Source organism: Chionomys nivalis, chromosome 23, assembly GCF_950005125.1.
Source record: "Chionomys nivalis chromosome 23, mChiNiv1.1, whole genome shotgun sequence".
Classification (NCBI taxonomy): Eukaryota; Metazoa; Chordata; class Mammalia; order Rodentia; family Cricetidae; genus Chionomys; species Chionomys nivalis.
The window spans coordinates 29,083,043-29,107,230 of record NC_080108.1 but is presented as its reverse complement, the minus strand read 5'-3'; the positions used below and the strand labels follow the sequence as shown (position 1 = coordinate 29,107,230).

The 24,188-nt window shown below is 45.9% G+C and overlaps 1 protein-coding gene across 4 annotated transcripts in view; it reads right to left on the bottom strand.

The window, feature by feature from the left end:
* Cyfip1 (cytoplasmic FMR1 interacting protein 1) overlaps positions 1-24,188 on the bottom strand; it is an 84,469-nt gene that overhangs the window by 36,236 nt on the left and 24,045 nt on the right. For all 4 annotated transcript variants that reach the window (XM_057756598.1, XM_057756595.1, XM_057756596.1 and 1 more), the window contains exons 2-12: positions 19,787-19,904; positions 19,617-19,706; positions 17,965-18,042; positions 17,748-17,849; positions 16,015-16,196; positions 13,432-13,528; positions 13,213-13,341; positions 12,264-12,368; positions 5,224-5,315; positions 3,948-4,065; positions 17-139 (exon numbers count right to left, since the gene is read on the bottom strand). In XM_057756598.1, the coding sequence (XP_057612581.1) occupies positions 17-139; positions 3,948-4,065; positions 5,224-5,315; positions 12,264-12,368; positions 13,213-13,341; positions 13,432-13,528; positions 16,015-16,196; positions 17,748-17,849; positions 17,965-18,042; positions 19,617-19,706; positions 19,787-19,903 (1,233 nt within the window). In that variant the 5' untranslated portion in view covers position 19,904. The remainder of the gene's footprint in view (positions 1-16; positions 140-3,947; positions 4,066-5,223; positions 5,316-12,263; positions 12,369-13,212; positions 13,342-13,431; positions 13,529-16,014; positions 16,197-17,747; positions 17,850-17,964; positions 18,043-19,616; positions 19,707-19,786; positions 19,905-24,188) is intronic.

The following is a 24,188-nucleotide window of genomic DNA, read 5'->3' as shown; positions in this document are numbered from 1 at the left end:
ACGCCGCCGTGCCTACCACTTCCATCACGTGTGCGCTCCACTGCGACAGAAGTTGCAGGCCCTGCAGAGCCAGGTCGAAGAGCTTTCGGTACTCAGCATCAGTCTTTTGGGCCTCCTGCCGGCCAGACCCAGTGACCACCTAGGGCACACAGACAAGGACATTCAGAGAAAACCTGCCAAGCTTCCTTCCTTACTGCCGTGCAACACAGCTCTCTGAGTACGACATCCTCCTGCACACTCTCTCAGGGGACCTGCGAATATTCATGAAGGCTGTGTAAAGAGGCCACTAGAGGCCCTGCTTGTCCCCTCAGGTGTGTGAGCAGTTAATGGTTCGGCAGTACGTAACTATCTGCAAACCATCCATGTTCCTGCAAGTCGCCCCAGTTAAACTCATTAGTTCACGGACTAGACTCCGGTAGAACGGTTTCTTTGGTTTGCCATTAAGGCACTAATTGGGGTGAACAGACACTTGTTTCTTTCTCCTCGAAAAGCTCACGTAGCGTCCAGAAAACCTACTGTGGGAGTCTATTTCAAAGCAACATATGCAAAACCAAACCAAACCAAAACAAAAATCCCACAAAGCGATCAGAGTCTTCTACATAGCTCAGACCGACTTGAACTCACTGCGGGTCTTTGCTTCTTCAGCATTGCGGTAACAGGTCTGCACCATTTTCTGTTCTTGTTCTTGTTTGGGTTTTTGTTGTTGTGGTGGTTGTTTTGATTGCACAGTGCTGGAGATGGGCTTCACGTATACTGGACAAACACTAGTGCTGAGCTCTGAGCTCAGTGCCCTGAGCAGGCATTTGTGCAAAAGACATGGACAGCTGTCTGATCAATACACGGAAAGATGTTCAACAGCACTGGTCACAGGACAGCCTAGATCCAAACCCGCTGACACTAGGCTGAGTTCTGATCTATGTTGCCTCACAACGGTAGAAACTGGTTGTTCAGGCTTTGCCTTACCCTCATAAGTAGCATTGGGCTCTACTTTTGAGCACTTGACACAGTAACAGGTTGACGCAGACATCTGGTAGGCATGGAAGTCTATACAGCCCTGCCTTTACAAGGGACACCCACATAAATCACTGATCCCTAAAAGTAAAAAACTTACCAAAGTAAATGAAAACCATTTTAATATATAGGCAGATCAAAATCACAGAGGAAAAGCAGATGAGAACCTATCTGACCACACTAGACTGAGAAAAGAGCTTAACTCCCTCACCTAGATCCGATAAGGAGGTGAAGACGGATACCAAACTCCACCAGAGAAGCAGTCTGCCTAGACCGTCACCTGACCACCAATCATGTGTGTGCAGAGATGGACAGAAAGCCCAACTGTCCCAAGGGCTTCCGCTCAGCTTGGTCCCATAGACTCATGCACCCATCCACTTATTTGGCTGTGGGAGCCCTCATGTGACTCAGTTTCCATCTGGAGTCATTCTGACTTAAAGAAGTCATCTGAGTTCAAGCCTGCCTACTCTGCTTTTTTCCAGTAACCTTGAGGCCCGTGGGTAATGTCTGTGTTAGCCCATAGAAAGAGCACTTTTTTGCCCAGATGAAAGAGTACATTATTCTATTAAGATCTGCGCTGGTGTCCACCAGTCAGAGGCAGTCCTGGTTAGTGATTAGCAGCTGCTTGCTGCTAACTGAATAGTTGTGTGTGATTATGCATCTGACTTCAGCTTCCTCTCAAGGACAGCGCAGAAGGTGATTTACTGCTCTTTGTTCTGCCTTTTGCCTGTAATTAGTATATATGCTGGCTGAGAAAAAGACTGAGGGCTGTTTGGTATTCACCTTCAGTCCTCCCGGTCTAGCCTGTGTTTTCTCTCAGGTTCTTTTAATCTGCCATTTTCTATAACCTCGCGCTCCCTCCCAGGCACCCCCTGCTGATTCCTGCCAGGGCGTTCCAACATCTGGCCACCCAGAACTGCAACCTGGACCTTCCGGTCCTCTGCTGCTACATCCTCCTTGGTCCTGAACACTGCTTCTAAAGCTCAACTCAACCCTGAGGCTCACTCAGACCTGTGACCCAGCAGCGAAACTGCAGAAGTTCCTCCACCTCCCTCCCTCAGGGTTCATGCTGTGTGACTCACTCAGGTGAAATGATTCAACTACGCACATCCACACAGACAAGATGAGTGTGAGATTTCTTTGGGATAATAAGAACGGTACGAAGGGACTTCATGATGGCTGCACAGCTCATCAGATGTATAACCATCTTCCAGTTGTGGAATCCCAACCACTGAATTGTACTATAAGTTGAGTTATAGCGCCTTAAACCTCTCCCTAACTCAACTCCAAGCCCATACTTCCCAAACGGCACGTACTGAGGGAGGACTAGGAGTTAAATGGATCACTGGGAGGCTGATAAAGGTACCCCAGACAGATAGCAAAGGTGGCACTCAGCCTGCTTTGCCCTCGCCTTCCACCTGGCAGCTGGGCCCTCTACAGGCAGACCAGGCCGACAAGTTCAAGGCTAGACCAGAACACATTTACCCAAAGTTGTGAGTGTATCAGCTTCCTTTCTTTTGATGAAACTGACCAACTTTAAACAGGAGAAGATTCCTTCTCCCCATTCCAACACACCAAGAACCCTCAAAATCTGCACCTCTTGAAGTGAAACCAACTTCATAGTCCTCCTCTGCTTTGTAGGGAGTCTTCCCCTGTGCCTTGTGGGTCTGTGTATGTGTGACCCCATCTTTAAAAAGAGTGTTTTCCATTGGCTGATTATGTCTGAGACATCCCCTGATGCTACCCACTGTGCTTGATCTTCCCCTGCATTTAATTCTCTAGTTGGCAGAGAAAATGAAACCAATCCAGACGGGTAGAGGATTCCCCTGCACTGACTTTGAGGCTCCAGTTAGCTTCAGCCTGGGAACTGACTTCCCTTCTAAAGGCGACAAGGCCTGCAGATCAGAAACCCTCTCTGGTCTCCCTCTCCATCTGTTTCCATTGCTTCATCCTAGCCTGAGTTGTTCTTTGGGAAACCCTAACATGGTTCACTTTTCCCTCCCTCTTCTGCCCCTTCCCTTTCTCTCCTCCCTCCCTCTCCCCCCATCCCACTTTTCACTGGAGCGGACATGCAACAGCTATACATGTGTTATGCAAGTGTCTACCAGTCCCAGCCCTTCCAGTGTTTTCCTGATACAAAGCTTTATTCCATACAGCTTAGCCGATACAGACAAGGCTAACCCACACTGTCTCATCAAGTATGAGGGTTCTGTTTTGTTTTTGAGTATTTTGGTTTGGGTTTGAGGGATCCTCCCCTATTTAGGTTTGGTCAATTTAAAGAAATGAATTTTAAAACACTGACATTTTAAAAACCAATTAATGTTAATATTTGAGTGCAAAAGAATAAAGGCAAATCTTTTGGGTGCCTATGTGGCTCTTGGTGCGGCCTACACAGTGTGGTAGGCGTGTACCTCATTGTTGCTGTAGTGTGTGACTCTGGGTGCAGCCTATATGGTGCGGTAGGCGTGTACCTCAATGTTCCTGTAGCGTGTAATTCTGGGTGCAGTCTACACGGTGCAGTAGGTGTGCACCTCATTGTTGTAGCATGTATCTCTGGGTGCAGCAGGTGTGCACCTCACTGTTGTAGCGTGTATCTCTGGGTGCAGTGGGTATGCACCTCACTATTGCTGTAGTGTGTGACTCTGGGTGCAGCCTACATGGTGCGGTAGGCGTGTACCTCACTGTTCCTGTAGCATGTAATTCTGGGTGCAGTCTACACGGTGCAGTAGGTGTGCACCTCACTGTTGTAGCATGTATTTCTGGGGCAGCAGGTGTGCACCTCACTGTTGTAGCATGTATTTCTGGGTGCAGCAGGTGTGCACCTCACTGTTGTAGCGTGTAGCTTTGGGTGCAGTCTACACAGTGCGGCAGGTATGCACCCCACTGTTGTAGCATATGACTCTGGGTGCAGCCTACAAGGTGTGGTAGGCGTGTACCTCACTGTTGCTGTAGCGTGCCAGCTCAGAGATGAAGCGCATGTGGTCCTCCCGGATCTGGATCATCTGCTCACAGATGTTGTACTGTGGGCTGCTGCTTGAGGACGTGCAGGTCCACCTGGGCATGGAGAGAAAGCCCTGCATGACCTGAGGCACCAGTGCAGTGCCTAGGACATCACCAACTGCAGCAGAGGAAGACCCTGTGGGGCTAGGAGCATTCAGTAACAGAAACCGCCTGAGGCCTACAAAACCCGAAGGATGTACTACATAGCTTTCACTAGTAGAGATCTCCTGTCCCCTGAGGGAGAAATGTAATGTCTAAATCACAGCTAAGTGGTAAATACTGGTTGGTTATGGGTATGAGCACTCAACAAATTCATGGGCCATGTGAAATGTACAATAAATAAGACTGCGTGCATATAGTAAGTTGTAATGGTAAGCTACAGACCCTTCGCAGCTGAGCTTACTCTTGGCCTAGAGACAGAGTTCTTCAGGACCTGTGGGCCATAGTGTCTCCGCCTTAGCCATTACAGTCATTATCTATGGTTTGTTTGTTTAAGGGTTTCTATTAAAAAGCATTTAAGACCAGGCTCAGCTCCAGGGACTTTGCAAAAATAGGCCTGGATTGGTTTAACCCTCAGGAGACAATTTTGTAAACTCTGCTAACATACATACATATCCCTGCTCCTCCCCAGGGTTGACTGACATCTGCTAACATACATGCATATCCTGCTCCTCTCCAGGATTGGCTGACATCTGCTAACATACATGCATATCCCTGCTCCTCCCCAGGGTTGGCTGACACATACTAACATACACATACATGCATATCCCTGCCCCTCCCCAGGGTTGACTGACATCTGCTAACGTACATGCAAATCTCTGGTCCTCCCCAGGCTTGGCTGACAGGCATATTTCACCACACTACTGAGTGTAGAAAACTATTTTCATGTATTTATATTCTCAGTCAGCACTGTGCTGTAGAAATCTTTAGAATGACAAACATATTTTAAGGCTCTGCTGTCCAACATGCTAGTCACTGGACTCGGAACATTCAAAATGTGGCTTGCCTTAAGAAGGAAATTAAAATGTTTAGTGCTCTGATCAATGAATTTCCAAACAAAGAGTTATATCTGGCAAAGAGCTACCATAGGGGGCACTGGTTTCCACACTTGTGGGAATGTCAAGGTACTACTTTAGACATGGAAATGCACGCTCTGGAGGTGCCCAGAGGGCCCTGGAAGAAGTTCTAGCAGCCCGTCGGTTCTCTCCTTACCGGGACTTGTTCTCCTCATAGTGAGCACTGGTCTTGATGTATCTCGCCAGTTCTATCTGCATATCTCCAAACAGGGGAACCACCTGCAGCTGCTGCAGTGACAGAAAGAAAGGAAGAGAGCATCACCATGGACATCCCGTCACCAGAACCACAACAACAAGGGGAAACAGCTCACACTAACTTCCAGCTTGCGTTAAACATGGCTGCAAAGCATTCAGTGCAAGAACATCTCCTCTGAAAAGAATGAAATGCAATTTAAGAAACAACAACATAGAAAATATGCTGAAAGACAACCTACCTTGTTGCTCCAACCACTGCTGCATTGCTATATATTAATAACCAACACGCAGAGTTGAAAATTTATAGGGAAACAGGTTAGAATGACACTCAAAGAAAACATGTATTAAGACCTCAAAGCAAAAACCCTGTCCTTAAGATTCTAGAGAACTCTCAATGGATGGAAGAATATATCATGTTCATGTATTAGAAGGCCTAATAGTTTATTGTGTTTGTATGGACTAATATGACTGTCCCATGGTATGGCTAAGAGGGAGGTATTTATTGTGGATATATAGAGAAAGAACAGCCAGAAGCTTCTGGAGGGATCCAGAGCAGATAGAGAGAGTAGACTGAACCTTTTCCAGCAGACTGGGTCTTGAGTACCCTCGTTAGCCAGCTCTTGTGGATGCACCTGAAGGGCTTAGGCGGGGCTCTCGGTGCCAGGGAGGTAAACAGCGGGGATGGAGAACAGAGAAAACACAGTGAGAGTGAGAGAGTGAGAGAGAGAGAGAGAGAGAGAGAGAGAGAGAGAGAGAGAGAGAGAGAGAAACACAGAGAAAGGAAGAGCATGAACATACCAAAGATAGCAGGGTTGTAAGGCAATGAATAGCTGAGAGAGGGAAGCCCGGGAGTTGGAGGGCCGTTAGTGGAGGGGAGAAGGTGCTAGGAGCCAGGATGCTAGCACGGACTTTGAAATGGATAACTAGTACTGGCGACACCGAGAGAGTCAGGACCACCACAGACTGGCCATTGGAATTTGGGGAAATGGGGTTTCCTTTGAATCTGACAGTTCTAAGTTTATTCTTTGTTGTTGTTGCTAGGGATGAAAACCCAGGACCATTGTCTATTAAGCAAGCACTCACTCACTCAGTCACTCACTCACTACCAAGCTACACCTCCAGCCCAGACCTATATTTACGGAACCCAAGTCAATATCTCAGTAGGAAAATGTGAAAAGTGAAGGCTGGCATCTAAGATTATCCTGAAGAATAAGGCTGGAGGAGAGCCTCTTCCGGATAAGCACACCTGTTAGAAGGCAGTAGCTAGTAAGTCAGTGTGGTGGTCTGAATGAAACCGGCCCCAGAGTCTCCACGGGAGTGGCATATTGGAGGTGTAGCCTTGCTGTGTGTCCCTGCGTGGGTAGGCTTTGCAGTCTCAAGCCAGGCCTAATGGCTCCTGTCCTTCCTGCTGCCTGCAGATCCAGATGTAGAAATCTCAGCTACCTCTCCAGCACCGTGTCTGCCGTCATGCTTCCTACCATGACGATAATGGGCTAGATCTCTGAACCATAAGCCAGCCCTAATGAAATGTTTTCCTTTATAAGAGTTGCTGTGAGGGCCGGAGAGAAGGCTCAGTGGTTAAGAGCACTGGCTGCTCTTCCCGAAGACCCAGGTTCAATTCCCAGCACCCACATGGCAGGTCACACCTGTCTGTCACTCCAGTTTCAGGGACCCTGATACCTTCACACAGATACACATGCAGGCAAAACACCAATGCACATAAAACACAAATAAATAAATCATTCGAAAAGTAAAATAAAAATAAAGAGTTGCTGTGGTCATGGTGTCTCTTCACGGCAACAGAAACCCTAACTAAGACAGCAATGGCCCTTGCATCAAGGAAGGAAGCCAGAATAGAGGACAGAGACCCAGGGCAGACACAGACCTACAGACTGATTTGTGTACAGGAGAGGCTGCAGAGGAACAGAGAAATAAATGTCTTTGAAACCAATAAGCAGGGTCACCTGAATAACCACAGTAGAAAAAATTCTAAGAATGTCAACCCTCACCTCCCACAGAAATAAATACGGGGCCAATTCCAGAGAAGGATTCCAGATCTAGATGAGAAAGGAATCAGTATGCTTCACAAAGGTAACCTAGCAGAAGATGATGCCTTCAGTGGGTACGAATAAAAAGACAGGCTTATCAAGAATACAAGAAAACCAAGAACTTCCATTGATCAAAGGACACCATAAAGTAAGTGACGAGGGGAGGGGATGAGAACGTGGCTCTTACAGTCTAATGATGGAGCCAAATGCTTATTAGCAGGGACCCTGGGCTCAGTTCCCACCAGCAAAAGAAAACGGAGCCATGACGAGGAGGCAGGCAAAGTTGGAAGGATGCCTAATGGCGTAAAGTTTCAACTCTGGAGGAGGACCCACGGCTGACAACATTTAACAGTCTTACATGGCTTGACAGTCACTATTAGAACAGTTAAATGCCCTCTACACGAAAAGGTATGAACTCGATTTACTCAGTACACAGTGAACATATGTATTACGACATCACGGTATACACCATAAATACAAACAGTATCTATTTGCCAACTGTATTGTAGAGCTGAGGGAAAAGCCGAACCACGGAAAGGAGGGTGTGTTGTTGGGGTGGGGGGGTCCCTGCTGGTTTCACCGCACAGGGAACGAAGAAGCGAGAATGAAAAAATGACCCGCCAGACAAGCCAGGGTCTGATGGAGAATAAACTCATAAACAAGGCTTATGGGCCCATTGCCTGGGACACGACGGGTTCTACCGTGTATGATACCATAATCTTATTCTTCCTGAGATAGCCACGGGATTTTTCTCAAAACTGTCAGCAGCGTGTTCATTTACTGGGCACAGAAGGATGACTGCCTCCTGCACCGTGTACTTCTGGTGAATGGGACATGCCTTTCCAGTTTGGCCTCTGCTCCGCGGAACGGTGAGAAGCTTAGGAGCCTGTTTTCCATCATTAGCTAGCTGACAGGGCAGCGAAGAAGAAATCAGCTAGACTGAATGTCTCTGTGCATGGATTGCAAGCTAGACTCTCCACAGATGAGACACGGGGACAGAATTGCAGACATGTGGCTTGTTAAATCAAGGTCTTTTAGACAGAGGGACCTGGAGTATTTGCTAGTTTCTCTAGCCAGGCCCAGCTGACCGGCAACCACTTCCTACTGAATTCCTTAGCAATTAATACTGCACAATCGAACATCTAACCTCCATTTATGCCGTACAATTCAAGACTCAGCTAATTAACTGTTTATGTTTTAGTCCTAAAATTGACATCTACGACAAGAACGACAATCAACCAAGTGCAGAGAGAATCTGCTTTATGTGGGAAAAGTTTCCCAGACAGCCAGGGCCACAGAAGACCGTCTGGCCTCACAGCCTCATAGCCTTGAATAATAAAGTTGCAGGCTTCCCGCCTTGAACTCTGGGGCTATGTATAGGATGAGAAAACGTATCCCTAGGCTTGGGACATTTCAATGCCAGCCCTTGCCAAAGAGCGCCTGGCTGCCCAGCACTCTTCGCCCCGCCCGAGGCGTTGCCATGGTAATGGCTCTGCACCCTATTGTTTACTGGAGGAATGCATTATGACCCCCAGAAACAGCTTTGTAACTTTTCCACTGCCTAAAGTTTGTTGCAAAATGGGTATATAAGCTGTGTGAACAGATGATTAAAAAGAATCGGGATGAGAGAATTGAAACTAAATGTTAGAAAGAATTAGAAGAAGAGAACTGGACCTGGAAAAAGACAGCAAGAAACAAACAGAGCATGACCCTCAGATCGTGTATGTCTGAGTCTTTCTCCCTCAGACAGAGACTTGTATCCTAAAGACACTCAGATGAAGGTTTTCTAAAATCCTTGCTGCTCTGAGGCCTTCCTTTGGCGACCCTGGGTGCGGCGTTGGGAGCTGAATACCTGGGCTGCAGCAAATACATGTAGGCAAATGACCCAAACACACCAGATGAGATGATAATAATAAACCAAATTACCACACACACCAGAGAGATGAAATAATAATAATAAACCAAATTACCCACACACACCAGATGAAATAATAATCAAAAACCAAATTACCACACACCAGATGAAATAATAATAATAAACCAAATTACCCACACACACCAGATGAAATAATAATAAACCAAATTACCCCCACACACCAGATGAAATAATAACAATAAGCCAGAAAGAGGACAAGTAAATGACTTCGTGATGCAACCCCAAATTTGGGGAAAACAGGGAAAAAAACCTAACCCAAACCACCCAGACAGCAAGAAATAAAAATCAGAGCAGAAATTAAGGAAACAGAACCAAGGAAAGCAATACAAAGAATCAACAAATCTATGAGCTGTTGTATAAGATCACCAGCCACTCGGCCAACTAACCTAAAGAAAGGACGCGGAATAGGGAATGAAGAGGAGATCATTCCAGCAGACACCAGGGAAACTCAGCACACTCAGGGAATACTGCAAACACCTGGACTCCATTACACCGTAAAAACCTCAAAGATAGGAAAGAATTACCAGCGTCAGTCAAACTACCAAATGCGACCAGGAATTCCATGACCTGCGCGTCTTACGGACTCGCCTAACTGGGGTTAGGAGGAACGAAGGAAGCCACGAGTACAAAAAAGCTGGCATTGGGTGGCCATGCACTCTGATCCAGGCAGCCACTAGCACCTGCGTGCAAGCTCAGTATATTTATTTCACACATCTGGTCCAAGGAGGTGGGTTTATTGTAGACAGCGAAATGAGGAGGTGGGTTTCTGTGTCAGCTGAACAGAAGGAAAGAATACTATATACACCTGAGTAAGGAAGCAGGCATTTGATCCCAAGTGGTAGAAACACATACAAAAGGGACTCAGTAGTATGTATGCGCATGGGCACAATAAATAATTAAAGACATCATGAATTTGGGAGGGGGCGGGGAGAACTTGGAAAAAGGGTACAGGTGATGTACATGCAGTGCTCACGTGTACGGTCCTCAAAAAATTAAAAACAAAAAACTAAATGTCACCACCAGCAGCAGCAACAAATCGTAGAGAAAACTGAGACCTGCCCAAAAGAGACATTACATGGGTGAGCGTTGCTGTCCTTCTGCAGTGGAGCTCTTCCCAACACCCTGTCAGGCTCCTCGTTCTGTTCCTCGATATGCAAGGGTCTTATCCCATGACCTCTATGTCATAGTCCAGGCTAACTGGCTTGTGAGATTCTAGGTAATTCTATCTCCACTTTCTCATCTCGCCATAGTGGGGATTACAGCTGCACACCACCGCACCTGGCTTCTCATGTGGGTTGTGGGACCCAACCCAGGTCATAGAGCTTATATAGAAGATGTATTTTAACTTGCTAAGCCCAGGATCATGGGTCTTATTTGAGCCCTCTGCATCAATATCCTCCTGGACCAGAGGTGGGTACCAATGCGGTTACCAAGCAGCTCAGTCAGTCCCCAGGCACGCGAAGTTTCAAGCTTGGGTCTTAACTAACGCTGCTTGGATTATAAAGACCTAACTGCCTTCTGGAGGTTTACCGTCAACACCGAATGCCTGGATTAGAAAGATCAGACATTCTTGAGGAAAATCCAGATTTATGAAGCCCTGTAGAATCTTTTGATGGATATTTGCTAAAGATGCCAGACATCTAGTTTTAGGCAGGCATTGGCTAAAAAAAGATGCGCTGACTCTCAGATTCCTCAAAGCTCCACAAACCACAGAAGGAAGTATCAAGTTTCTTAGAGGGGTCTTAGCAGAGCAACCTGTTAAAGATGCTATTGCTTTAGATCATTGCCTTTTCCGGTTTGCAAAATGATTAATCAAGCACTCTAAATCATACGCAACCACACACCACTTAAAATTAAAAAAAAAAAAATCAAGTAATGATCCAGTGTCTTAGCCAACCCTGGGGTGGATCTTGGGATGGACAGTATCTCAAGCTTATTCATATGGCATAATTAATAGGCAGCTGTCGCTGAAAAACTATCCAGAGCTGCGTGAATCAGGTGACTGACGGTCCGAGATGCAATACTTTATTTAAAAAAATAATGTTGGTGGTAAGAAAAGAGAGTATCCAGGGAGTATACAACAAATGCCTATATCAACACTTCAGAAGAAATGAACTTTAAAATATTAACGCAGAGCTTAAAAGAAAATCTAAAAATACACTGCACATCTACAGTTTTTCATTAATGTTAGATTTCAAAACCACAATCTCTTGTTCCTACGTGCAACCCTGAACCCCGTCTCTGCAGGGTTTCTTCTGTAATTAAACTGGATATAATTACATGGAAAATTCAGAGCAACTGGCTACTCAGCTGCACTGAAATTGCCTAATAAAATGCTCTAGACAGAATGAGAGGAGAAGCAAAGGGACACTGGTGTACCTGTATTGAGTTATTATGACACCTGGCAGTAAGAGACACTGGTCAAATGTACAGACGTACTTTGAAACTGAGCTCAAACATTGCTCTTCGTGCTTATAGGCGTGACCGAACAACATATAGGCATAAGCCTTTTTATTCCTGTATCTGGCAGATATATTTCATTCTATAGAATGGGTTCAAACACAAAATAAGATGAAAATAAGCAAAGCTTCTCCCCTCTCCCCCACCCCAGGACCCTAGAAGCACTCTTTACAGAGGGTTGGGCACATGCAGTCAGATGCAGAAGAGATGAAACCGTAAGATGCCATTTCTACACGATTCAACACGGGTAAAACCAAGGCAAGGAGCAAGAAAGAGAAAGCCTGGCCTTCAGAGGGGAGAAGTCTCAAGACCCTCTCTTATCTTCCTGCATTCCGACAGACATCACAATCAGCCACAGATTCACTTGGCAAAAAATTCAACGCAGATATTTATAAAAACATTGATCGTCAATGCTCAGAACTTAGCAAAAATCTGTCAAAAAGCCCTTATATATATAAATTCACATGTTTATATCAATGTCTTTACATACAGACACACATATATGTATATGTACATGCACACACATGTAAAGCTCACCTTGAAGTATTTGTCTATTTTGGATAAGTTGATTCTTTTTTTGGCATCTAGTTTGTAGATGTTACTGACACTCCCATCCATCAGGTACAGGCCAAATCCCATGACCTGAAAAACCACAAAATGGTGCCATATAACACTTGGATCTATGAATTTACAGATGCACACTGCCAAGCTGCTAACTTTGAAATCACAAATCACTCTTCCTTTTAATGGTGCTACAAAAGGGGCTATCCTTTGCACAGCCAAGAGTACTTAACACCTAATCACTCAAAGGTTATTCGGTCGTTACCCAGCTCACAGAAAGGGAGCCAGTGTTTGTGGAGATGTGTATCTTTTTAAGGTTTCATTGTGATTAATGCCTGCTATTCCCAGTCTGGTGCTTTGAATGTATTTTTTTCCCCTTATTCTTCTTCCCTGAAATCAGTTACAAGGGATAATTTGATTTCCAGGCTAGATGCTAAAAGACAAAGCAGTGTTGACTAGCCTAACCTGAGTCCCAGGGATTTTGTAGAACTGCATAATTCAATACAGAGCCATGCATAACTACAGAACTTAACTTTGTGCAAAACTAACAAATTCCATCCAGCAACAGCCGTGTGCACATCCCCAGTACACCCTGGGGACATGACTAGAGCTCCTACATCTGCCAGCACAGTCATGGTCATGACATTTCTACTGTCATAGCCGTCCCCATCACCTCGGGGGAACTTTCCTGACAAGAATGTGTCACCAGCTGGGACAGCAGGTGTACTCAGCAGACAGTGCCTCAGACCAAGTGTGTGTTGAGGTGAATAACAGACCAAAGGACGAAGGATTTCATAGTCAAGAGACCTGATCCACACACCAGAAGAGCTTCAGCAAAAGGAAAAGCTGGCGAAGGATTCTAGACCAAGTACAGCCATGCTCTGTCCCCACCCTCCCACACCCACCCATACCCACACCCACGCACTTTGAGGAGCATGTGCTTTTCACTGGGCGTCAAGTACATTCTGTTCTCGTAGTAATCCACACAGAGATTCACGATGTCCGCCAGGAGCTCTTCATAGCCAGAAATGACCTCAAGCTGCTGCTGCAGAGACTGAAACACAAGGGGAGACAGAAGCTACCGCCCGCTCCAGCTGCACCGGCAACACGGGCCGTCGGCGGCGTGCGGAGAACGCATCCTTACTTGTGTGATCTTGTTGTGGTTGGCCAGGAACATGGACAAGTTCTGAGACTCCTGGATGGACTGTGGATCTGCCATTTTACGTAAAAACTGAGCAGCCCTAGGAAGAAAAGTCAATTCTGAAACATATCCACAAATTGATTTAAAGGTGAGGGGTTTGGGGGAGGTGATAGGGAAGGGGACCAGGAGTCCTCTCTTCTACCTGAAGCTATTTATATATACAGAAATGTGTTGCAGACTCCTGAAGCATTTCTGACCTTGACTCTAGGGCAGTGGTTCAAAACCTGTGGGTCGTGACCTCCTTTCACAGGGAGGGGTTGCACATCAGATATTCTGTGTATCAGGTATTTGCACTATGATTCATAACAGTATCAACATGACAGTTATGAAGTAGCCATGGCAATCGTTTTACGGCTGGGGGGGGTTCACAACAACATGAGGATCTGTATTAAGGGGTTGCATCATTAGGAAGGTTAAGAACCACTGCTCTAGGGAAACCTTTAGACAACTCAGACGTATCTTATACAGCTTTTGTGCTTACTGCCCACAGGTATTTCTATTCTGGTGTCTCCTATACACAGGTAAATGCCTTCCTTTATTTATGCGTCAAAGGACCGGTAGCCTCCCTGTCAGAGGCAAGTCTCCACATATTCTGACTACAAAATGCTCTGAAATGCATTGTTAAAGATCTTTCTAGAAACCCTCTCTGGGCCGCCACGAAGTGCCGTCTCAGCCCGCCAGCATGGTAACATCTCAGAGTCCTTGAACTACCACCTATTCAGCTGCATGGTGTGTGGGAGACCAAAGGGCTGTACAGGAAAGTCCCTGAAGGCACACGGTGAGTCTATGTAGGGAAAGAGCGAGGAGCCTTTCCATGTAATAGGAACTGCCAACAGGGCCTCCCTATGCGACTCAGAATCTTAAATATTTAAGTTTACATAAGGAAGGGTCATATCCATACTGAATTCACTTCCTTCCTTCCTCACAGATGGTCTGAATGATCTGAAATGATAATGTGTCTCCCTAGCTACTGGCTGTGGCCATGTAACAGAGAGGTAGGCCGTGAGATATGATGCAAGGGACTGTCAGGAACTTGAATGTTTACTGCTAAGAAAGAGTACAATTTTTTAAATATTTCTTTGAAAGATTTTATTATTATGTATGCAGTATTCTGTCTGCATGTCTGCCTGCCAGCCAGAAGAAGACACCAGATCTCATTACAGATGGTTGTGAGCCACCATATGGTCGCTGGGAATTGAACTCAGGACCTCTGGAAGAACAGCCAGTGCTCTTAACCGCTGAGCCACCTCTCCAGCCCAAGGGTACAGGTTTATATTCTCCTTCCTCCCTGTCCACACTAATGTAAACGGTGGGCAGAACTCAAGCAGCCATGCTGTACTCTGAGCAACACATGATGAATGCAGAATAGCCTTACTCCCTAATTAAAATATAAAAAATTTAAAAAATAATAAAATAGTTTGAGCTGTGCGGTGGTGGCACACACCTTTAATCCCAGCATTTGGGAGGCAGAGGCAGGAGGATCTCTGTGAGTTCAAGGCGAGACTGGTCTACAAAGGGAGTTCCAGGGCAGCCAGAGCTACATAGAGAATCCGTCTCAAAAATACAAAACAAGACAAAAACAAACAAACAAAACTTGTATGCAGTTTAAATAATAATAATAAATATGATAATAAATCATATCTTTCAATATGTTCATCTTATTGATTCCAACAGATGCTAGGTTAGGAGCTAACCAAGGAAGGAACCAATTAAGGGCACTGTTTTCTATTTCAGTCAAGACTCATCACAATCGTGTGGGTGATTTTTTTCCATTTTACTTAGAATATGAAACAAAAGCTACCATCTGGACACAAAACAGGGGTCAATGAGAGAGAGAGAAAGAGAGAAAGGGGGGGGGAGAGAGAGAGAGAGAGAGAGAGAGAGAGAGAGAGAGAGAGAAAGAACGAGCATAGAATAAAGGGTAGTTTGTTCATCTTATTGTCAACTACACCTGGAATCAGGTAAAACCCAAGCAGCTGGGCATGCTCGTGGAGGATTTTGACTGATCATTTGCCATGGGACGACCTAGCCTAAACCTGGATTGTTTAAGGTTGGAAGACCTACCCTAAATCTAGACTTGGTGCATTTCGTCATAGCAACAACAACAAAACCTGTTTAGCACACTCCTGCTGGTCCTTCTATAGGCTGTAGGCTGGTGTTCTTAAAAACGGAAAGTTAGCACAGGGAAGAGCTGTCCAGAGGACCTGAGATGCTCAGTATGACCCTAGGATACCTCCCATGGTATATGTTTATCGTTTCATGGTTACTAAGCACTCAGATTGTCCCATAAACACCGGAGGCTCACCAGAAAGCCCCAGGCTGCTGTAAAACTACCAGAGACCCTTAAGCCGTTGGTAACTCCTGCACCTTACTCTTGGTAGCACGAACTCACAGGCTCAAGACAGCTAAGTAGCTGCTCTCAACACAAGGGATGATTTTAGCACCCAGGAGACAGGCGCCTGTTACTTGCAAGGCTGAGATGGGACCTCTCTGGGACCCCACCACACGTTGTGGGCCTGAGCTCACCTCTTATACGCTGAGTGGTCATTCTTCACGCTACACTTCATGTTCTTCAGCTCGTCGAGCACGGCAAACATGTTGATGAATTTGCCCAAAGTGATCAAGTAGGCTTCAGACACAAAGTCCTTCCTCCTCTCCGCGTGACACAGGCGTCTCACTTCCCCACAGAAACGCTCGATGGCATTTCTCTGAGCACAGAAAGGGAAAAGCAGAAGAGCCCTCTCAGCCGCTGATCGGATCTCCTCTGGCGCTCCAAGGACGGCCCCTCACTTACTGTCCTTCACTAGGCTCTAGGATCACCTTCCCTCTCACAGAGAGACCCTTGTCTGAGCAACGTCCAGACCTTTGCTCTGTAGAAACCATTATTTCGCAGTTCAGCAGCTGCGGCTCTCACTAAAGTAAAAGAATTTGGCTGATTATTCTTGCAAGACTACTGACTGAACTTGAGGGAACCTAGAATCACCTGGAAGATGGGTTTCCGAGCATGCCTATGGGGAATCAATCGATCACCTTGATTATACAGAGATAGAAAGACCCACACCCCTGTGGGCGATGCCATTCCCTGGCTGAGGTCCTGGGCTGCAGAAGTGGAGAAAGAAACCGAGACACAGTATGAATTCTTATCTCTGTGTCATAATAAAGGAAGCGGCATGCCCAAGTGGTTACAAAGCTTCTACTGTCTGGAAGCCCCTGCTATGATGGACGGAACCCTTGAACTTTGGGCTAAAATAAATCCTTTCTCCATTAAACTGGTTCACTGGGATATTTTGTTTTAGCAACAGAAAAGAACTACAGTCCCTGAGGAAAATGCTCCAATGAGCATCTAAGATACTGACGTTGACTGTCAGGTGAAAAGCAGAGGGGATTTTCTTTTTGCTAAGTTTTAAGATTAAGTAAAAATTCACCTGGTCTACAAGAGCTAGTTCCAGGACCGGCTCCAAAACCACAGAGAAACCCTGTCTCGAAAAACCAAAAAAAAAAAAAAAAAAAAAAAAAAAAAAATTCAAAGAAAACTACAGTTGAAAAATTGTAACCGGGTAGTGGTGGCACACGCCTTTAATCCCAGCACTTGGGAGGCAGAGGCAGGCGGATCTCTGTGAGTTCAAGGCCAGCCTGGTCTACAGAGCAAGTTCCAGGACAGCCAAGGCTACAAAGAGAAACCCTGTCTTGGAGGGAAAAAAATGTATGGGGGGGGGCTGGAGAAATGGCTCAGTAGTTGGGAACACTGACTGCTTGCTCTTCCAGAGGACCAGGGTTCAATTCCCAGCAACCATATAGCAGTCCCCAACTGTTTGTAACTCCAGTTCCAAGGTCAACACCTCTAAAGACATACAAATAGGCAAAACACATAAAAATGCACATAAAATAAAAATACATTAAAAAATCGTTTAGACATTTCCAATAGGCCACTTTAGAGTCAGCAAGTTTCTTCCGTGTGGCCATTCCCCACCCCACCCCCACCCCGCCCCGTAACTGAGGGGTCAAAGGAGGTCCAGGTAGGAAGTACCAGAAAGGCAAAAAAAAAAAAGTTGGAAAAAGTTGATATACACTGCACTTGGAATGGACGAAAGCAAGCTTTGTGCAGGGTAAAATTTCACCCTAAGGAGAGGTGAGACACAAAAGAATTTACTCAGGAGAGTGTTGAAGCCCTAGCCCTCTGTCTAACGTGGTTGTTCTACTTTAGACTACACTGTCCCTATCCTTAGTATTAAACCCCTCTACTTATTTTAGTGTTTTACCTGGAAGTACATAAAATTCATCAGTTTTGTGACCTCTGGTTCAAGGACTTCCACGGTCTTCTCATAAATCTCAACTCTATTAGGCTGTTCGTTGCACTTCACCTAAGCGCCGAGAGACAAAAGCCAAGTCACATAACTGCACGAGAGGCACGAGGGGGCGTGGCCTGGCAGGGCTGGGGACGGGAAGGGCCGGGAAGGGCGGGGAAGGGCGAGGTACCTGAGGGATGGCTCGAGAGCAGCTCCTCCAGGTGTAAAGCATGACAGCATACTCCTGGCCTTCCTCCAGCATCTCGTTCTGCAAAACACACGGGACGACTCACGTGTAAGTAGGGGAATGAACGCAGAAGGAGATGCGAACGGCTGATGGCTCCGCCCACCCCTCACAAGAGAAACACTGTGCACGGCAGACAACCACAACAGCCCCACCAAATATCCCTACAGCTTCAGTAGGCTGCAAAGGGCTCTGGATGACAACGTAAGCCATTTCTGAGGAGAGCCACCACAGAGGTGCATCCAACCCTCAATAACTGCCTGGAAGGCAGACCTGAAGCTAGGGCAAGAATCCATGATAGCAGCCTCACAGTTTCTTTTCCAGGTCACACCAAGCTTCCTGGTTTAGGCAGGATCCAAAAGCAGAGCTGCTAGCCCGGGATACATGGGAAGAAAAGACAGACTACTTCACACAGCACAAAAATCCAGGGACGGTACCCACGGGAAGAGAGCTATCATCCATCATCTTATTTTTAAAGAATTCTACTTATTTATTAAGTGTACAGTGTTCTGCCTGCATGTACACGTGCAGGCCAGAAGAGGGCACCAGATCTCATTACAGATGGTTGTGAGCCACCATGTGGTTGCTGGGAATTGAACTCAGGACCTCTGGGAGAACAGCCAGTGCTCTTAAACCACTGAGCCATCTCTCCAGCCCCAAGCTACCATCATTTTTAATAACAGCTTTGGTGTGCTGTCCCATTGCTTCCTGATCATTTGCTTTGGTGAAAAGGTAAAAACCCATAGGTCTTCTTTAAAATGTGACTAGAATTCTGGCAATGACTTAAGAGGCATCAAAAGAACTTGCTTTTCCCAGCCTGGTCTGCAGAGGGAGCTCCAGGGCAGTCAGGGCTACACAGAGAAACCCTGACTCAAACAAACAAGCAAACAAAAATACAACCTTTCATCTTATAACATCATTCCTACAAATATTTAGAAAGATGTTCATCACAGTATTCTTTATTACACAAAAGGGGAAACTGAGTAAATGTACACAGAGTTAACAGTGGACATTTACAAAACGGGCTATACAGACATTGAAGGCATTTTTCTCTGGTGCATTTCATGAGATTAAAAATGTTCACAAGATCATTAAAATACATAATTACAATTACAGAATTCATTTAGAAAACCCAAATCCCATATGAGTGTACACCTGACACATAAAGTCCAGGCATGGAGAAATGGAGAGAGAAAGAGCACCAACCAAGGGAACCCTTGCAATGTTGGCAAAGACTTTTTCTGGGCTGGGCTGAAGAGGTGGCTCAGAGGTTAAGAGCACTGGCTGCTCTTCCAGAGGTCGTGAGTTCAATTCCCAGCAACCACATGGTGGTTCCCAACCATCTATAATGAGAAATGGTGCCCTCTTCTGGTTTGCAGGCATACATGCAGGCAGAACACTGTATATACGATAAATAAATCTTTATAAAAAACAAAACAAAACTATAGACTGTTTTTAATAATAAAAGCAAGAACTTTCTTAAGACTGTAAGACATTTCCATCTCTTTTCCTCTACCTAGTCTATCAGGAAAACATGTAGTTCGTTTGCTGCTTAAACATGACACCTGCTAGACAGAAACAGAAATGGACAACATTACCATGCTAGAGTGGACAGTCGCTTGTTCAATGTATCTTGCAATGCCTGTGACAAATGCATTTCTGTCTTCAAAGTTGGTGTTGAAGTTGGGCTGCAGGGGAGGGAAGCAGAACAAAGACGTCAGGCTGAGGTGAGAACAGCCAGCCCTCTCCCGTCTTCTCAGAGACCTACCTGATAGAGCAGGGAGGAAGGTGGAGGCTCAATGCAGGGCTGCTGGTCAGGCAGAGGCAGCTCCTCCAGGAGGTCCACGTTGGACAGCGCATCTTCTAGTGTCACTTGGGCAGCCATACTGCAACAGAACAAAGTACAGAGCCGGCTGTTAGGGAAGACACAGTCTGGAATATACAGCAGGCCTTCCGACGGGACTTAGGTGGCTTCTAGTCCCCCCCCCCCACTTCTTGCAAGGGCACTGGAGACACCCACAGAATGGGGACATAGGGACTGCAAGTCCCTGAGAGTCCTTTCCTTCCTCCAGGCTTACTGGGAAAGCTCTCCTGACCTCTATAGAGTATCCTGCAGCAGAAAATACCGCTACCACACTTGCCGTCTCCCTATACCCTTTCCACATTGTTGCTCCCATCCTAGCTGCTGGTGCTTAGGACCCCACAGAGGGTGTGTTAACCCCTCACATGGCTAGAAGAGGGCAGCATCTCCTGCACAGTTATTCCAAATACGTGAGGATGAGATGACTGCCCTTGGCCACCAGCAGTGTAAACACAACCGGCTGGAATCGCAGGGACTGTACTAGAGCAACGGTGTGTCCACGGTGAGCGAGAGAGAAAAGCATCAACCCCAAAGCTGGAACAGAGAGGCAGAGAAGTGCAGGCATAAAACACACATCCACGCCAGCTACAAGATGCAGAGGCAGCACACAGCCTGTCTCCCATCGAATGGCTTCTGACCCTAGCAGGATGGGCAGTGGGTTAGAAAGACAGTCCACCATCGTGAAGGGGAGATAGGAAGACTTGGGGTTGTGTCCCTAATGGAGCCGCAGGATGGGGTTGTGTTCTAAGAAGGAAGTGACAGCAAACGAGGCCAAGGAAGAACTCAACGGAAGCCTCTGAACAAAATGGCAGCACGGAAACTAAAGACCCACAGACCATAGCACGCTGCCTGTGAGCCTTCTCAAGGGTCAGAGTTCCATACCAAAATGAAAAACTGGAAACAGAAGTTCCAGAGACCCAGCAAGTCCCAAGCCGTGGTGGTGAGGGAGAGTCCACAAAGCTGCACCCAGTTTCCGTTCGAGTTATTCGGCACATAAAAGGCTAATTGCTAACCCAGATTGCTAACCGTAGACTGCTGTGACCTGAGCCCGCAGAGTTCCGGCCCAAACTTTGTGAGCTAGGCCTTAGATCGTGAACTAACAAACCTTGACCATCCAGGACCACTCTTAGGCGAACAGTCCCAATTGGCATACCAGAGACTGCATGACTGGGAACTGTGTGCACAGTGGCCAAGCCTGACCCCTCAAAGCTGTATGCAGACGAAAGCGGAGTTTACTCCTTCACACGGTACAAATCACACGGCAGGAAACGGCACACAAAGAAACTCAGTATAACTGTACTAAGTGTTACCCCCAAGCGAAGAGCACCCCAGCCCACTGTCCTTCACCACGGCCAGCTACTCAGCAGCCAGCTGCCATCGTCCAGTGTGCTCACTACACTACAGTTACTAATTCTGTCTGAAGATAATTGATTTGCTGCCTACCGATCCTCTCTGTTACTCTAGGGCCTGATAGCCACTCAGTCTACTATAATATCGGGTCTATATAAACGGCAGTTATATAAATACGTGGTATGTACTTATTTATATTGGTGCCGAAGATCAAACGTAGGGTCTGCATATGGTTAAGTCGTATATTAGCACTAAGCAGCAGCCCATATAAATATATTTATGTGATTATATAAGCTATATAAAAATAACTATAACATCAGGGAGTGTTAGATAATTAAAAACACAGGCTTGACACAATTAAAGATGGACCCCATTGATCCACTGTCGATAATTAAGGTAATTAAGGTTTTAGGTATTCAAAAACCATACTTGAAAACCAAACCAAAGTCAATGAGGATCTATAAGCTAAAAATGAGAGTCAAAGGGCTGGAGAGATGGCTCAGAGGTTAAGACCACTGACTGCTCTTCCAGAGGTACTGAGTTCAACTCCCAGCAACTCTATGGTGGCTCACAACCATCTATAATGAGATCTGGTGTCCTCTTCACGTATGCCTATGTGCTGGAAAGAATAAACAAATCTTTTTTTAGTATTTTGAGACAGGGTTTCTCTGGGTAGCCTTGGAGCCTGTCCTGGAACTCACAGGTTAAGGTCCTTATAAAACCCTTCTTCAGACCCTCTCTGCTAAGGCTGCCCACTTTCCCAAGTTGTACAACCCTTCCTCCTGTCTATCTTGTCTTTGGGAAATAGCCAAAATCCTACGCAGCTTTTCTTTAACAGTGTGTTTATATACATCCATACGCCGACTCTAACTTAAAAGCCTTTCATCTCCCTCTCCCTGTCAACTGCCGAGATTTACAGCTTGCCTGCCCTGTTGCTCTTTCACTGTAATAAAATGGTTCTCAAGTGTCCTTCTCAGTCTACGTTTCAATTCTTTTTATTGAGATTAAGAAGACACAAAGGGAACTCTAACAGGGGAAAAGCAAGCCTGTATGGTGGTAAGATTTCCATATTCTGTGACAGAGTAGAAAAAAATGCTAGTCCTAACAGTCTACAAAGAGTTCACAGGCATGCACTTGGTAGTTTTTACAACCACTAAAAGAAACTAATCAGTATGAAAAACTATCAGGCTTGAGATTTCGCTTGGTGGTAGACTGTTTCCCTTAAATGCACAAAGTCCTGGGCTTAACACCCAGCATCACCACTGTCGTCAACGCAAAAGAGACGGTGGGAGAGAGTGGAAATAACTATCAAATAGGCACAATTTGGGATAAATTAAAATGGAATACTACAAAATGTTCAAAGTCTAAAAGGAAGCAGAAACAGGCCGACAGTGTAGCTTAGTACGCTTAAAGCCCTGAACTCAACTCGGCTCCAAAACGAACTAAGCAACCACACAAAGTCAACCAAGAGAGTAAAGACCTACAGAACGAAAGAGAGGATGTAGCCAGATGTGGTGGGGCACACTTTTAATTCCATCATGCAAGAGACACAGGGAGGTGGATCTCTGAGAGACTGAGGTCAGCCTGGTCTCCCTAGTGAAGTACCAAGCCAGTGAAGGCTACCTAGAGAGACCCTGACATCATCCTCATCTTCATCCATCTCCATCACCACAGTAACAACAACAAAGATGAGGTCTAAATCTAAACACATCAATAATTACGTAACTATATATAATCTAAAAAACTACAAACATGATTACACGGATCTGCTAAGTGAACGTAGAACAGAAAGAAGAAAACGAGTAAGAACTAGTCAAATGGAAGTGGGGTGGCTCTGGGCACTAGCCTTCAGAAAAGGACATTACCACGGCTAAACGGTGACTTTGCATTATAAAGGAAGGAGCAATACCCCAATGCCAGAATGATCCTAACTCTGTCTGCAGCTAGCCTACACATTTCAAATTCCGCAGCAAAAATGGGCAGAAGAACTGGGAAGAGAACCCAGAAAATGAACAACTCCAAACCAGAGATTGACAGCAGGGCTGTTAGTAGCAGGCTGGGTAGCAGCCGATCTCCCTGGCAACACATTAATATCAAGAAAGGAGTAAATATCATAACCACTCCTCCTTAGAGTTGGATACAACATGCAAGAGCCTCCCAGACGCCCCTCTTCAAAGCTGAAAGTGCCATTTGAAAAGGCGGAGGCCCATCAAGGAAAAGCTGTCTCCTCCTGGCAAAGAATGAATTATTTTTGCAGACATTTTTTCTTTTTAAAAATCTATTCTTACACGATTTGTTTTAAAGCCTATCAATGGCACATATGATTAGCCCAGAAGTCCAATCTTTAATGCCTACACACCCTGACTGCTAAGCCTGCCTGAAGCAGAACTTTCTCTGTTCCCACAACCTCCCATCTAGGAACATTGGTCATATTACTCCAGTCTGCACGACTGCTCCGGGCATTCTCATGCTCTCTGAATGACTCTTCCTCCCCGCCCCGCACCCCCGCCCACTCTGAGCCATCAAGTATGTGATCTCAGGTCTCCAGCGCTGAGCTTGTCTGCTTTCCTGACCTTACTTACGTGGGAAAGTATAGCTTGCTCTCGGGCTCTGATGAGTCCCTTCCTCCCAGCAGCTGCTGAGACCTCCACCTTGCTTGACCTATTTTCCCCTAACTCTTAGAAACTGTCTCTCGTGTCCTTCCGCGAGAGCCAGCTTCCTTCTTCCATGATCTTTAGACAGCAGAAGACATGGCCCAGATTAAAGCTAAATCATCCCTTCTCAGAGATCTAGATTAGAAGTGGGTCATACCATTTCAACTGATTTAATTAAGAAAAAACCCGTCATCGGTGTGCCTAGCTGCTTCGGTTTTAGTTCATTCCAGATGCAGTCAAGTTGACAAAAAAAGAACTGTCATCACAACTCCACCCCTTGTCAATTTGACAGACAATCACATCCC